The 16,755-nt window shown below is 39.3% G+C and overlaps 1 protein-coding gene across 2 annotated transcripts in view; it reads right to left on the bottom strand.

The window, feature by feature from the left end:
* The window catches only part of CTNND2 (catenin delta 2), a gene marked incomplete at its 3' end in the record, with an annotated part of 926,199 nt that overhangs the window by 359,994 nt on the left and 549,450 nt on the right, over window positions 1–16,755 (bottom strand). For both annotated transcript variants that reach the window (XM_082837425.1, XM_082837426.1), the window contains exon 9: window positions 10,515–10,770. In XM_082837425.1, the coding sequence (XP_082693551.1) occupies window positions 10,515–10,770 (256 nt within the window). The remainder of the gene's footprint in view (window positions 1–10,514; window positions 10,771–16,755) is intronic.

The following is a 16,755-nucleotide window of genomic DNA, read 5'->3' as shown; positions in this document are numbered from 1 at the left end:
TTACGAGCTTCTGTTCCAGGTCTGTGGGCCTCTCTAACCCTCATTGAGATACCAGGGAAAGAGGCTGCCTCATTTTTGGTTCTCAGCTTGTTTCTAAGGGGCACTGTTTTTACTATTCACACTCCTTTTGGGCTCTTCAATATTCTGATCATTTCTTTCACAAGGAAGATGAAGAGAGAGATTTATTTCCTCCCTCCCACCTGTAGCTTAGCTTTCTGCTTCATCCTAAATGCCTGTCAAAGAATGACTTCACCTGCAAGATCCTACTCTCTCTTCAGTATGAGAACATCTAAGTCCAACAGACAACACACAGACACAAACATATGAACCTGGTTATCAGTGAGAAAACAGAGATTAACCTTAAGGCAGGAAGTAAGATGAATTACTAGCAAAAGTAATATACTGAGGGCTGATGACAACACTGCAAACTAATTATTTGTTTTACTTAGGAATCCAATATGCCATTCCTGTAAACCATCAATTATCTTTATTTTGATGTTATCATTGTACTTATCATTACTGAGGACCTTAATATTAAAACTAAAGTTGCGTGATATTTCAGAGTTCTGACTTCTAGGGATCTGAGGTGGTCCCCTGATGCTAAATGGTGTCACCAGAGTTCATCTCTCCTATAAACAGATTGGGTAAAGATTTCATGATAATTAAATTATTGAATGGAACTTCTCAGTTGCTTTGAATCAGGGGAAAGATGCTATTTCTGTTCCTAAAACAGGGAATGAGTGTAGTTGGCTTTAAGTAGAGGGGTTAACGTTAAGTTCTGGAAAGACTGCATCAGGATATATGACAGACACACTGGTAGATCATTAGAGACACAACTTAAGTGACCAAAGACAAATACTCCTGGCTTCATAATGGAGACCAAACCCAGGATCACCACGGCCACCTTCAGAGAGGCTGGGGAGGGGAGGGGGAACTCTGCTGGGAAGAAGGGGAGGGTGTACAACAGCCTTTGCTCCCGTGGTAGGTTCCAGGTAGCATGGATTTGGCTTTTTGCCCTAAATGAGGCAGGAAAGTCCAGTGGCCCACTTTCGAGAGCAGGGACTTGATTTTCTCAGGCTCCTCTGCACCCCTGGGGGTCTGGCTAGTGGGTGGAGGCCCCAATGAGTGGGTGGCTCTTGGACCAGGTGTGAGCTACAGGCTCACCTTCTGAACCTGCGGTAGAGCCTGTTTTACCAAAAGCATGTGGACTGAGGGGAAGGACGGGGCTGGTTCTCAGGAGGAAAGCCTGTAAACCAGAAAAACACAAAGCAGAGATTTCTACCATCACAACTGATGGAGTATCTGCTAATGACTCATTAACCAACTAATTAGTACCCTGGGTAGAAGGATGCATCTGGGATGTTGCCAAGGTCCCTATGCCAGAACCCACTTTGGTATAAACGAGGTGAGGGCGTAGTATTACAAATGAGTCGCTCTTTTAGAAATGCAATTGTTCACTCCTACGAGGGATTCCGAAGACAGACGGCAAAATGAGTAATCTGGGCTCTGGGAGAATCAAGATGGGCACAGACAAGTGCTGTGTGTAAACACTGCTTTCCTTTCAGTTGATAGAAGGAACCCTGAAAAGGAGGCTTTTGTAAAACAAACAAAATCCTTTTGCAGTTGGAGTCTTCCCTTCCATCTTCTGATTCTGCTTCCTGGTCGTGAGGGCCCAGGTCTCAGTTTTCCCTCCTTGCCGCCCCTGCTGGCCTGTGCTCTGGCCTCCCCAGATGCCCTCCCATCCCTGGCCTCCCAGCAGGGCATCCCCCCCAGGATCTGCTCCCTGGTCTTTGCCACTCGGCAGCACACGGCCTCTGTGCCTTCATCCACTTCTTCCACGTCTCTGACTCCCAAGTGCCATTCTCAGCGCGAGGCTTGGGCCGCAGGTGCCCCTGAAGGCAGGCGCTGTGCTGGCAGCAGAAAGGCAGTGGTGACGACAGTGGGCCCTTCCCTAAGCCGGGAAACGCCCCAAAGACCTTGAGGTCTGAACATCTGTCATCTCACAACAACTTCATGAGGAAGGTGCTTTGATCATTTCCGCTTTACATACACGGACGCTGAAGACAGAGCAGGTGAGCATCACACCTGGAATCATGACTTGCTGAGAATCCTTTCCCCTGGGTATTAGACGCCCTTTACAGCCCAGACCTCCTCTACTCTTCCTGTGGTGGATGAGAGCCTGCACTGCAGGGCTGCACAAGATCATCACCTGGGCTGAGAGGGGAGAACATTTGAAATTCTACTTATTTACTTAACCAAACAAAATAAAGCAATTCAGAACGATCCTTCTCCACAGGTTGGCACTGGCCCTCTCACTGGGCCCACATTTCAGATGACGGTGCATTTTTTCCTGGAAGCCACAACACAGCAAGGATGACAGTCACACCCTTGCTAATTTGACCACTAGGGCTCCTTATTGCTATTGATGTGTGCCGGTCCATGTGAAGTTTTAGATTATACGATCTAGCTTTAAACTAACCCTCCCGCTGCGAACAAGGTAGCACAAATGATTCAAGCATGGCCAAGGGCTAAGAAAATAGCTATGCTCACCCATCTATCCACACCCGGAGGGATGAACGTCAGCCATGTTAACCAGCAAAAACAGTGATAATATACTCAGATCTAACACATTCAACCATATTGCTCTTTCTAAAGAAAGGTTTTTATTTTATTTATTTATTTATTTATTATTATTATTATTTTTTTGCGGTACGCGGGCCTCTCACTGTTGTGGCCTCTCCTGTTGCAGAGCACAGGCTCCGGACGCGCAGGCTCAGCGGCCATGGCTCACGGGCCTAGCCGCTCCATGGCATGTGGGATCTTCCCAGACTGGGGCACGAACCCGTGTCCCCTGCATCGGCAGGCGGACTCTCAACCACTGTGCCACCAGGGAATCCCTAAAGAAAGGTTTTTATGATTAAAAGTGTATACTGGTCTTTCACAGCTCCCTAAATGTCCATTGACAGATGAATGAATAAAGAAGATGTGGTATATATATGATGGAATATTACTCCGTCGTAAAATAAGTACGAAATAGTACCATTTGCTGCAACATGGATGCAACTAGAGATTATCACACTAAGTGAAGTAAGTGAGAAAGAGAAAGGCAAAGGCCATATGATAGCATTTATATGTGGAATCTAAAATGTGGCACAAATGAACCTATCTACAAAGCAGACTCACAGTCATAGAGAACAGACATGCGGTTGCCAAGGGGGAGGGGGTGGGGAGGGATGGATTGGGACTTTGGGATTAGCAGATGCAAACTATTATACACAGAATGGATAAACAACAAGGTCCTACTGTACAACATAGGGAACTATATTCAATATCCTGTGATAAACCATAATGGCAAAGGATATAAAAAAGAAAGCATATATAACTGAATCACACTGCTGTATAGCAGAAATTAACACAACATTGTACATCAACTATACTTCAATAAAAGAAATTTTAAAAATGTAAACTGAAATAAAAACTTTTAATTGTGGTGTTTTATCTTTAACATCCCCTGTTTCAAGTTCTATCTTCAGTGCACATCTATTTTACAGTGTAAATAGTATAACAGTACACTGAAACGTGTAGTTAGTTGAGTTAGTGTATCTCCCCAAAATTCATATCTATTCAGAAGCTCAGAATATGGCCTTATTTGGAAATAGTGTCTTTGCAGATGTAATTAGGTGAAGATGAAGTCGTCCTGGATTAGCGTGGATCCTAAATACAGTGACTGGTGTCTTCATGGGAACAGCATGGGAGACGTGAGACAGAGAGGAAGGTGTAAGTGAAGACACAGGCAGAGACTGAAGCTCTGCAGCCACATTCAAGGGATGGCGGGGCCACCCCAGGCCCTTTGGAGGGAGCATGACCCTGCTCAGGCCATGACTTTTCAGACTTCTGGCCTCCACAACCATAAGAGAATACATTTTTGTTGGTTGAAGCCACCCAGTTTGTGGTAATTTGCATGGCAAGGAAGCCCTAGGAAATTAACATACCATGTTCATAATTTATAAGTAAAAAAATCCGCATACAGAGATGCAAGCTAACATTTTTTGCTGACTCGGTGGGTGGACAGCTGCCCTCCCATCCCAGCCCAACCAGGCTGGAGTACTTCAAACAGGCACCACCCCCGACTTCCAGCCCTCCTTTCTTTTCAACTAGAGAGCTTTCTCTCCCATTTTTTCGTATGTAAATATCAACTATTCCTCAAGGTTCCGGCCAACCATTCAATTCCGCTTCTGTACTTCTATCACATCTGTCTTATTTACCCAATGCACTACAGTCATTTGTGGATATACCTTTCTCTCTCACATACCTTTAAAAGCTCCTTAAAGAATGAAGCTCTTTACATGCTATCATTGCACCTGCAGAGTTCATCCTACAGTATTCCCCAGAAAAGTCACCGAGAACACATGTGCCTTCAGATGGACCTGGAGGGAAGAGTTTAAAGGAATGAGAGCTACAGGGCTGTGTCCCTGCCCAGCTCTGGCCATGTGTTGATAAAACCTCGCTGAGGACATATATGTGTGCTTTTCATATTTCCAAGTGGCAGGAGCAGTGCATTATAATAATCATGCTGGATAACAAAACTGGAGTCTGAGGTATCACATAACGGAATCACCCCCAACAAGAAGTGAATGTTAAGCCCCTCATTTAAGTTAAAAAGAAAATTTTTTATATATATATATATATATATATATATATATATAAAATTTCATTTTATATATATAATGGAATACTACTTAGCCATTAAGAAAAAGAATGAAATAATGCCATTTGCAGCAACATGGATGGCCCTAGAGCTTATGATACTAAGTGAAGTAAGTCAGACAGAGAAAGACTAATACCATTTGATATCACGTATATGTGGAATCTAAAATATGACACAAATGAACTTATTTACAAAACAGAAACAGACTCACAGACATAGAAAACAAGCTTATGGTTACCAACAGGGAAAGGGGGGAGGGGAGGGATAAATTAGGAGTTTGGGATTAGCAGATACACACTACTATATATAAAATAGATAAATAACAAGGTCCTACTGTACAGCACAGGGAACTATATCCAGTACCCTGTGATAAACCATAATGGAAAAGAATATGAAAAAGAATATATATACATATATATATATATATATAGATATCTGAATCATTTTGCTATACACCTGAAACATTGTTAATCAACTATAGTTCAATAAAAAAATAATAAATTAAAAAAAGTCTCACTGAGGAGGCACTGGGGGGAGGAGTAATAACTGTCCTCAGGGCTGTCTCTGAAGAAGGGATAGACGTATTCTAACGTGACTGCAAAGGTCAGAAACAAGATCAGGGAGTGAACTTACAAGGGGTGAAGATTTCAATATAAATGAGTGTACAAGGCTTGAATTATTCAAGAAATTAATAAAATGCTTCAAGAGATGGTGAGTGGCCCATTTCGAGAGGCATTCAAACAGAGACTGAATGGCCAATTGTTGGGCTTGCTCTTGGCCTAACTGAATAAATGACGTCCAAGTGCTCTTCACACTGAGGGTCTTTAAATTGCAGATGCTGTATTTTTCCCCCTCTGACATTTCCCCAGTTAAATAAATGATTATTGAACATTTAAAGTGAAAAACAAACTCCCCAGAGATTCACCACTCCATAACTGAACCAGGAAGAATATTATGACTGTTTTATTGCAAACACTTCAGACATGTTACCTAAATGACATAATAATGGCACTTTAAATGTTAATAAAGATTCTAAAAATATTTTTTAAATCTTCACCTTTAAAAAAGCATCTTTGTATATATTTTGTTTCCTGAGCATTCATTTCACTATATGCTATGTGTGCAGGTAAGCAATGAAAAAAAAACCCAGCATTTGGAAAACATTCTTAACCTAGGTTTACCTAATGATATTTATAAGCAGTATTACTTAATAATATATACTAATACAACATCCAATAATAAAATAATTTTAGTAATACACTAGGTAATTCCTTAAAAGTACATATTTTTAGATTATTGGTCAAATACTGTGGCTTGAAACAAAACATGGAGAACAAGTTTGATAGAGCCAACTGAAAATTCAGTTGCTAATTTGCACTCAAATTCAGCATAAAGATGTGTCACTGCATTTATTTCTCTGTTACACTGCATAACAAAAAGAAGATAGAATTTTATTGTGAATCATGTTTACAGTAAGTCAGATTCCTTTAGCAGGCTTGAAAAACTGCTTTTGAGGTAGTTTACATCAAGGACTACAATACCCTGAAAAGGGATTAATCCAACTTGATTAAAAGATGCCATTCATGCTGCAACCTACACATTAAGTTATGTCAGTAAATGTCTTAGCCATGACTTTTCTTCTTATATAGACAAGAACATTTATAGCATCATTAGTACACCAGGTACATTAGTCTTGCTTTTCTTCTGGTTATTTCATCAATCACATTTTCAAAATAAGGATGCTACGACTTATCACTCCCAACATCACTGAGTTGGGATGAGTCCTTTCATATAATTTAAAGATTTATATTTGGCCTACACGTTTAAAAGCACTGTATAAAACTCAATATCTGGTACAGTACCAACAACGTATTAGCTGTGATAATTCTTAAGAAATTCACATTTTATGGAAGAGAACATGCAATTAACAAATAAAAAGTTCTCAGCAAACGTGGCTGTAAAGCAAACATTATATATATATATAAATTTTTTTTTCAAAGTGATTGCTGACTTAAAAAGGCAATCAGATCTACCATCTCCTTTTATAAAAGGTCTCTGTGCATTCTTTGCTGGAGTAGAGTAGGGGCAATTAAAAGGGAAAAGTCCAAAGTTTTGCCCCGATCTATATGACTCAGCCAAGTAAGCTAGAGAAACCTAATCCTTCAGAACCAATCGTTTCATATCCTATGGCTTAGAAAAAATTTTTAAAAATTGTTTTAAAGAATATATATATGTATAACTGAAGCACTTTGCTGTACATCTGAAACTAATGCAACACTGTATATCAACTATACTTCAATTAAAAAAAATAAATTAGGGCTTCCCTGGTGGCGCAGTGGTTGGGAGTCCGCCTGCCGATGCAGGGGACACGGGGTCGTGCCCCGGTTCGGGAGGATCCCACATGCCGCAGAGCGGCTGGGCCCGTGAGCCATGGCCGCTGAGCCTGTGCGTCCGGAGCCTGTGCTCCGCAACGGGAGAGGCCACAACAGTGAGAGGCCCGCGTACCGGAAAAAAAAAAAAAAAAAAAAAATAAATAAATAAATTTTAAAAATAAAATAAAATAGCCTAAATAAATAAATAAATGTCATCAAAATATCAAAAAAAAAAAAAAACCAGATAACAGGGAGTTTCTGGTTTCAAGTCTAATGACTGAATTGAGGCTACCTTGATTTCAAATTCTTATTTTAAAATGGATGATTTGCTTGAAAACTCCTCACTGAAGCTCCTTAATAGAGAAAAGATACTGGTCTGCAATAAGACAGATAGGCAGATAGTAGAAGAGAAAAGAAAGGAAAAACAAAACAAAGACCACATATCCATAAGCAATTATCAGAGAGACCAGACCTATTTAGACAATTTGTATCATTTCCTTCATTCCTTCACTCACTCCTACACACAGAAAACTGGTGCTATCATTTACTCGTCCTCCAAGAAAATCATAAAAGATGTGAGTATAGTCTTTCCTTTTCCTTTTTATTTTTTATAAAGAAATATAAATGCCCATGCCAATACGTGCCCCGTGTCCTAAAAGTGTGGATTCTAGCCTGTGTACCCACAGGTCATTTATTCCAATTCTCCATTTATTAAAGGCACAAAATATGGGGATATCAGTTTTCTCCCACAAAGGAGAATTAAGTTAAAGATGTAAGGAAAAGTGCTTTGAGAATTGTAATGTGCTATAAATACATGTTTGCAATGGCAAAGAGGCTTACATGGTCTGGTATTTAATGATAAATAAAACTTTAACAAATTCTCTTCAAAAATGTATGTATGAAAGCTTGAAAGTAATCTAAAAGCTGGAAAAGTTTAAATCATAAATTATAATGCTGAAAAAAACAATTTTGAACCCCCAAAGTAAAAGATACCCGTTCTAGTAATATTCACCTAGGAAGAACCAAAATTCATTATTCAAAAGAAGATGCAAAGATGTTATCATAAAAGAAGCATTAGATTGTGGACTAGAATTTTAGATTAGATTTGGGCTGTCTCAATTAAATCTGAACACTTTGACATATTCCTTTATTAAAAAAAAACTCTACAAGAAAGGCATTATTGTATTTTATATACCCATTTTGCATAATGCCAGGTTATTATTATTAGTTCCTTTTACATTAAGCCATAATAATTCAGTTCTGGTTCTAGATCTCGTTCTGTTTGTTTTGATTCTATACCTGACCTTAGGATGGTGGTATGATTTTTTTTTTTCAGAATTAACACATATTTAAAGCCAATGCTTAGCATTCTTAAAAATAAAATAGTAAACTGTAATTCCTATAACACTGAGTTGTATATAAGTTCACACCTACAAAAGGTCAGTGGCCAGTATACTCTTATTCATTCTAACATTTCTTATTGGTGTTTCTCTTTTTTGGTTTATAGTGGGCACTCAATAAACATATGTCGCATAATCCGTAACTTAAAAAGATAATAGTCATGATACACTGAAAGAAGAAAAAAGGCTATAAAAGTGACAGTAATATAAAATGAGAAGGCTATGCCATTTAATAAAATAAAATGCATTTAATACACAGTATAAAATAAAGAAGCAAAGCTGTAGCTAGAGAAACATAAATTTGGGTTCCTATCAAGCCAAATTCCCCTAATATGAAATTTTAAAACCTTTCCACTGAAGATTAAACGCTTAGCCTCAATTTAAGTAAACAATGTTCAATAAAGCAATGCCAATCCAATTATGTATTTTTCTATTCAGCATTTCCTAAGAGTTTACTTCTATTTCTACATGTTTTCAATAGCATGTCTAGAAAAATTATTTAAAAATAGAGAGTGTTGGGGGAGGGATGGATTGGGAGTTTGGGGTTAGCAGATGCAAACTATTATATATAGAATGGATAAACAACAAGACACTACTGTAGAGCACAGGGAGCTATATTCAATATCCTGGGATAAACCATAATGGAAAATAGTATAAAAAAGAATGCATATATATGTATAACGGAATCACTCTGCTGTACAGCAGAAACTAACACAACATTGTAAATCAACTATACTTGAATAAAAAAATAATAAATATTGAAGAAAGAAAGAAAGAAAGAAATAGAGAATGTTGAGGTGTTGTTATCTGAAGAACATTCTACCCACACATGCCAAGAATACTGAAGGATCTGGGGCAGATTTCAGGACCAAGACGATAGAGATCTCTGTTTCAACTGAAAATCTAGAGAAGCAGGATGCCGGACAATGTAAGTGTAAGAATTCTTCTTATTTCTAGTAGTTAACAGTGAGCACTTATTACAACTCACCTTTACAATGGAGGTTCTACCACATATAATATTTAACATAAACCTTCCAAGCAGGTTTGAATTGTGCTGAAGAAGCTATCTCAAGGAATACCAAATGGTCCCATTTGGTAAAATGGTCCCATTCTGCCTTTTCTGTATGTAGAAGTGATTTCTTTTCACAAAAGAATCTATGCAAACCCCGCAATATAGTACACATGCACTTGTGTGCTCTATCAGAGAAAATATCCAAAAATTCCTTGAGATGAATTTTACCGCCAGATTCAAGTCACATGCCCCGTTACAAAGACATACCAGGAATCTGATATATCTATAGTATTCACAGATGCAGCTATGTATTTATGGGGCTCTGCATAAATCAAATGCCTATGAATAAAACATCATTGAACTCTACAGGAATTCAATTCCAATTTCAGAAGTAGAGTATCACTAAATCCCTCACCACTGTTGAAAAAAGAAAGCAAAAAAGAAACACTTCTCAATAATAACAATTTCTTTAATATATTATATTCAAGTTTTTAATCAATGTCCAATCAACTTCAGCCTCATGTTTATTTTCAGACACAAAAATGAAGGTAATAAGTGTTTTCTAAGTGTCCAATTTTTAGTATAACCTGGTAGGTGTGCCATTTTCCACTCTAATGAATGGAAACATACAGCGTGACAAAGCATGCTTCTACTGAGACAAGAAAATACCTAGACCACAGTATTTGAAGTCAAATGATATAACCCCCCAATCCTCCATTTCTACTGCATGAAAGAAAATTGTTCAACATCTCATCAAATAGCTGAAGCCTTCAAGCACCTACAAATGTTCTGATCAAAAGATCGTCTTTGCTGTTGAACCAAGAAGATACTAGGGATCTATGATCGATACCAATATTCCAAATCAAACAGAAGATTATAAAACCCAACCAAAGTCAACACTTTCATACTCAGCCAGTGACATGGAGGCAATAACGCGACGCAAAAAGAAATCATGTAGTAACAAGGCCTGGTTTGAAAACCTCTTTAGCAGTGATTGGGAAGAGAAAAAGGTTGGTACCCACCTGGGATCTTTCTGAATGCTATCAATGGACGGGGATCTGGCCAAGGTGCCTTCGGGAGGGAGGGCAGGGCCGGATTTGCTGTACGGAGACTCGACGGAAGGACAATACTGCAGCTGCCGGTAGGGGTCCGCGTAGCTGGAGGCTGGGCCGGCGGCGTAGCTGGCCCTCTGGAAGGTGGCCACGGCAGCGCTCTGCGGGCCATGCTGGCTGCCTGTGCGCTGCAAGGGGACGGAGTCGACACCGGGGGAAGACGGGGCTAGGACAGGAAAGTAGGGACAAAGTAAAAAATTGAGGACCTGCTCACAGAAACGGTTAACCAGGTCTAGGCAGGGGGGAAAATTACACACATACAAAAACAAAAACAAGGGTTTGAAAGAATAAAAAAAAAAAAATTCTGTCATATTTGAACTAACACATTCGATGTTACCCATTAAAGTGATAATTAGCATGCTATTTCAGGAATAAACCTTTCCACTCTAGGGCAAAAACGCATCTGCGGTGTGTTTGCTGCTTACCAACCTCCACGAGAAGGTTTGTTAATCAGAAATGTAAACTCTGTGCGGAGCTAAAACCCAAAGAAACGTAAGGAACATCTTCTAAGGAATCGTGTACAGTGACTTCTTTACTGTTTAGGCTGAGAAAACTCAGAAAGTGCTCGCTCAGGTGATGTTACGTTAATTCTATTCAGGGTGTGAAAGACATTTAGTAATGTGGTTAATTTCTCCTAAATAAAAGAAAATAAGGCAACGTGAGAGGATGTGTATGCATGGGGGTGGAGGTGAACGCAGGTCCATAGTTAGTACTCGAGCATTAAATGCAGGACTGTCCTAGTTCTTGTAAAGTTTAACAAACACCCACAGGAGTTTTATATGCCTCTTTCTCAAGTTGAGCTGTCATAGTAACAAATATATTTGGTGAAGGGTGGGCATGGGAGAGGAGATGAAGACCTGCCCAACTGCAACACAAACAAAATAAGAAGCTGACTTGGCTTTTCCAGAAGTATTTGCATCTTTTCAATACGCCTAAATTGTTTGGAGAAGATTTGACACCAGTTACTAAAATTGGTTTGACTATTTCCAAACTGAATTTCAGTTTTTTGTTTCCTTCCTGGGTTCTTTGGAGTTTGTTTCCTGTCATTATTTTTATCTGGTTCTCAGAAATACTTGACGTCTAAGGTTTAGTTGACATATACAATGAAAATAGCATCTTCCATATTAATAGAATGCGACCTGTTATTAATTGTTGTGATATTTAGCCATGATCAATATTAGCTAGCGCCTTTACTTTCTAGCATTGTAGATCGGAATATATCCCAAATACAGCCAGTGTCTAGATAAGGCCGTTTACCATGCAAGCTCTACGTGGAATTAGTTTCCGATTACGAATCACACCCCACAACTCGGACTTTCTGAGAGCTTCATAGGGGATGGTGATAGAGCTTATTTTATCCTCTCTCTCATTAGAAGACATATGTGAAATCAAATACAAAAGAAAGTATGTCACATTGAGGAAACAATGTTAATGTTAAAAGTTAAGGATATCCTGTCGAAATGACAAAAAGTTGCAAAGTGAACTGGAGAAACATATCCTAATATGAGAGCTGATTTTAACAGAGTTCAGGGCTTCTCATTCCAAAGAACTTTTAATACTTAATCTTATAATAACCAAAATTAGGAGACTAGGCACTGTGACATGGTGAAGACTAGAAAAATATTTAAGAAAACTTTCTAAACAAAAAGTGTATATTTTCCCAGAAGAGCAGTATTTTGAAATGATGAGGGCTGCCCTGATGGATTAAGTTTCAAAGTCATTGGATTAGACTAATAAGCATTAAGTTCACAACCAGAAAATCTGTCTTACGTCTTTAGGCAATTTATGGAGCATTTAGATTGTCTCCAAAATTTTACAAGCGTGTCTAATTAAAAGTCATGTTTTAAAATTTATGAACAATGTGCTTTATGTCATGGGGACAGGGGTTAAAAATTCAGGCCAGGCATAACCATGCTCTTGGAAGAACAAATGCAAAGAGGTAAACAAAATTTCATTTTCTAGAAGAGTTGTGAAAAGCCAGCCAGCAAATCAAGGGCAAACGGGGAAAACTAACTATAACCTGACATTTTTCAGATAAATGCATGTTTTCCATTCAGGAACTAAATATCTGCACTTAAGCTTGCTGAAAAGGGTTACTAATATAAGAAAAAAATCCTTTTCTATGCAAAATTATTTGTTATTAATACATTAGATATGGTGATTAACAGGAAGGGAGGGCAAAATGACAGAGATCAGGATTTAATAATGAAACGTGAAGAAACGCTCTTGTTAAAAAAATGATAATATATTGGGCTTCCCTGGTGGCGCAGTGGTTGAGAGTCCGCCTGCCGATGCAGGGGGCACGGGTTCGTGCCCCGGTCCGGGAGGATCTCACATGCCGCGGAGCGGCTGGGCCCGTGAGCCATGGCCACTGAGCCTGCGCGCCTGGAGCCTATGCTCCGCAACGGGAGAGGCCACAACAGTGAGAGGCCCGTGTGCCGCAAAAAAAAAAAAAAAAAAAAAAAAAAAAAAAGACAATATAGGTAAGGGAAACAAGCTAACTAGTCACACCAGAAACTCTCAAAGGACTATAAATTTAAAAAGAATAGGGACTTCCCTGGTGGTCCAGTGGTTAGGACGCCGCCCTTCCAATGCAGGGAGCACAGGTTTGATCCTGGTCGGGGAACTAAGATCTTGCAAGCCACGTGGCACGGCCAGGAAAAAGGGGGAAAAAAAAAGGTATTAAAAAAAAAAGAACATAGTATAACGAGCAGTTTAAGAAAAGCAATCCCTTGGGCTTCCCTGGTGGCGCAGTAGTTGAGAGTCCTCCTGCCAATGCAGGGGACGTGGGTTCGTGCCCTGGTCCGGGAGGATCCCACATGTCGCGGAGCGGCTGGGCCCGTGAGCCATGGCCGCTGAGCCTGCGCGTCCGGAGCCTATGCTCCGCAACGGGAGGGGCCACAACAGTGAGAGGCCTGCATACCGCAAAAAAAAAAAAAAAAGAGAGAGAGTGGACTATGAAATTTAAGACGGGTAAACAACTTCCAGAAAGATCATATTTGAAAAAAAAAAAAAATCGCAATCACATTTCTGTCACTTGACAAATGGCCTTTCAGAAGTATCATTCCTGAAGCCATAAGTTTCAACTTTTTTAGGTCACAATAAATAGAGTACCTGATGAGAATTTCAAAATATAAAATTAGAACTCAAACTGATACTGTCAAATTCAAATAAATTAGAGACTGATCAATGCAAGGAAAATAATGCAAAATAGCAATACAAATGGGGAGAAAAATACACAATTTTAAAGGGTAGGTTATATGATCATATAGAAGAAAATGCATGAGAAACGAAGAGATCTCAAACGAGCCATCGGTAATGTAACAATGTAATACTTTCTATTTTTTTAAGCACGAGGTAAAAGACTGATTTCAACACGTTAACACTGATTTCTCCCTTTTTGCCTGTTCAGACTGCGGTGTGTTTGATGCAGACGGTGGCTCTCTATTAATACAGATAAGCCGATACCGCTCACACGATTAAAAGACTTTTCTTTAACACAAATTTTCCCTTAATTTCTGTCCTGTTATACTCGGTTGGCCAAAAAGTGCGTTCGGGTTGTTCGCAAGATGGTACAGAGGAACCCGAAACGACGTTATGGCCTATGTTTGCTCTCATTTGAGTTTTAGAGCTCAGTTGACCAAATCACCCACCTTGGAGGATTACTCTATTCAACTGAACTTTCTTATGGCAAACATTTGAAGTAAAAGGTGCTTTATCAGCTCTGTAAACACTCCTCTCTCTTCTCACCTGCTCTGCAAACAGCCCCCTCTCCCCTCAATAAGCTCTTCCAACTCAATGAATCACACTGCTGGTCTCCTTGGGGAGAGTTTAAAAGTAGCCTCTTCAGCAGTTGACCTGATACTTCGCCTTTTCACGCTGCTCATGAAATTATCTGTTTTCCGAAGAGCTACACAAATAAAGGTCTAGTGCGTAAAGGGAAAAAAAAAGATGTTTTATGTGTTGTATTTTGTTTGAAAGAAGGGAAGGGAGATCCTTTTTAATAAAAGCAAACATTCTATTTTGATGAGGATAGATGGTTACATGCATTATTTACTGACAATGGAAAAAAAGGAGAACAGAATAAAATACAAGACTCTGGCACATGAAGAAACTTGGGAGATGGAATATAAAGTAGGGTTCAACAGAAGAAAGAAAAAACATTTATTTTTGTTTTCATATTATTTATCTTTGCTTTTATGTATATTTGTACATAGAGAGATATGAAAACATAAAATACTTTTACACATGTTATAAAATACAAAGTAAGCAAACGATAAGCTGATTAAATAACATTCCTTCTGCAAGCTCAGAAAATAAAAATGGCTTAGGTGACAATGGGTCCAAAAACATGGCCTATATACCTTTAAAGTTATTACTTAAATAATAACAACTCTATCATTTCAGGGATGAGGAACCTTCACCACCCAATCCACTATATTCCCAATAGTATTATCATCTAGAACTGAATTATACATGTCTTCCAATTTTCTGCACTCTGCACAGGTTGATCCAAGCTGAGCTCAATGGAAAAATATTCAAGGGTAAATGTAACATAATCTTTTAACTTCATATGTCATTATTTTTGTGGGGGGGAGGCATTTAATGCAGGATTATTATTAGTGTTGATGTTGATTACTGGTGTTGATGTTGCTGTTTCTAAATTTTATCGACTGTTCTACCAGCAAACACTCTGTTCTCCTTCAGCTGTAATTACTTTGTATTTACACCATTTTAGGTGAATTGATATAGGTAAGCATCTGGAAGCTCTTCTTGGTTTTAAGATGATATTTATCACTGGGCTCATTAAAAATTTCCAGTTGGGTAATCATGTGCCCCTGACTTTTTAGATTTAAAAGAGGTAAAAATTTTAACTAAGAGGTTACGGAGGATCTAATTTGACTTACTCCAGTGGGAAGCAATCATTTTTACAATTTGAAGTAACAGCCTTTAATAAGTAATAAACTGTTACTATTACATCTTTTGTGGACTCAAAAGATGAATTTCATTGAAAATGTTATTTATATTTTATTGAAGAATAGCAATAAAATTTTATGAATATGAAGGTTCTATGTAATCCCTCTATAACTTTATGAAGCATTGAGTCTTGCTGCAGAAAGTTAAGTTTTTTAAAAAATGCTTTCTCCATATGGGCAAATTTCATCCCATTCTTATTTCTTGTTATGTTGCAATATTTGTCAACCTCATAAGGATATTTAGCAGGTTTTCTCCTTGCAGCGTACCTACGCTAATTCATTCTTTATTAGAAGCTGACACATTCATCACAGAAAGCTTGTTTTCTCCACTCAGGATCACATTTATCCGAAAGGAAATGCATGTGACTATCAACCCAGCCGATGTTGGTCATTTTTGCTAGTTTAGAAAGATGTGTTTGGGGGGTTGTCAGAATCAAGTATTTACGTTCATCAAAGGACTCCTAAGTTGACAGTCATTGATATGTTTGAGTTTGAAATAAAAATCTGTGTCATCTTAATAGACTTTAGCATAAGCAGATCCATGAGAGTCACACGTTCTTTGTCTGGCCGTGTTCCTTCTTATATAAGCTCTGTTTGGACAAGTTTTATCCCGGACAAAAGGTATATTCTATTTAAACCGACGCCCAAATTAAAAGTGTACCTCTTTAAATTTTCATTGTGCAAGAAGTAAAGACTCAGACGTTGGGTGGATGGTCCTGGAAGAGCAGGTGGGGATACTGGCTCTACTGCCCCACTCACTGCTCAGTGGCCTGGTCTTCTGCTGCGGCCACAGCATCCTGTCTCCTTGCCCAGGGAGACAGCACGGATGCATCTGATAAGAGGGTCCCCTCTGGGGAGCCCTGTTGAGTGGCGACCACTGCTGATTCAGGAAGTGACGCTTTTATGTTCTCTCGTGCTGCTAGATCTCTGGGGCCACCATGCTGGCTCCTGTCTCAGTCCTGTCCTGGTGCCCCTAGGGGCAGCTTCTCTACTGTCTCTGCCACCCTACCAAGTCACATCCGGGCCCAGGGAGGCTGGGGTGGTCATCCTCCAAGCCTGCTCCCTTCTGCTGGGACAGAGTGGGGGGAAAGGTCTGTGGTTCTTGTTGCCAACTAAAAGCTGGCACGTGCTGCCTGCCTCTACAGGGATGAAATCACAAGCTGCTGCGACCGCTG

The sequence above is a fragment of the Leucopleurus acutus genome (assembly GCF_964270905.1).
Source record: "Leucopleurus acutus genome assembly, chromosome: 3".
NCBI lineage: Eukaryota > Metazoa > Chordata > Mammalia > Artiodactyla > Delphinidae > Leucopleurus > Leucopleurus acutus.
This window is presented reverse-complemented; position numbering and strand designations above follow the sequence as displayed.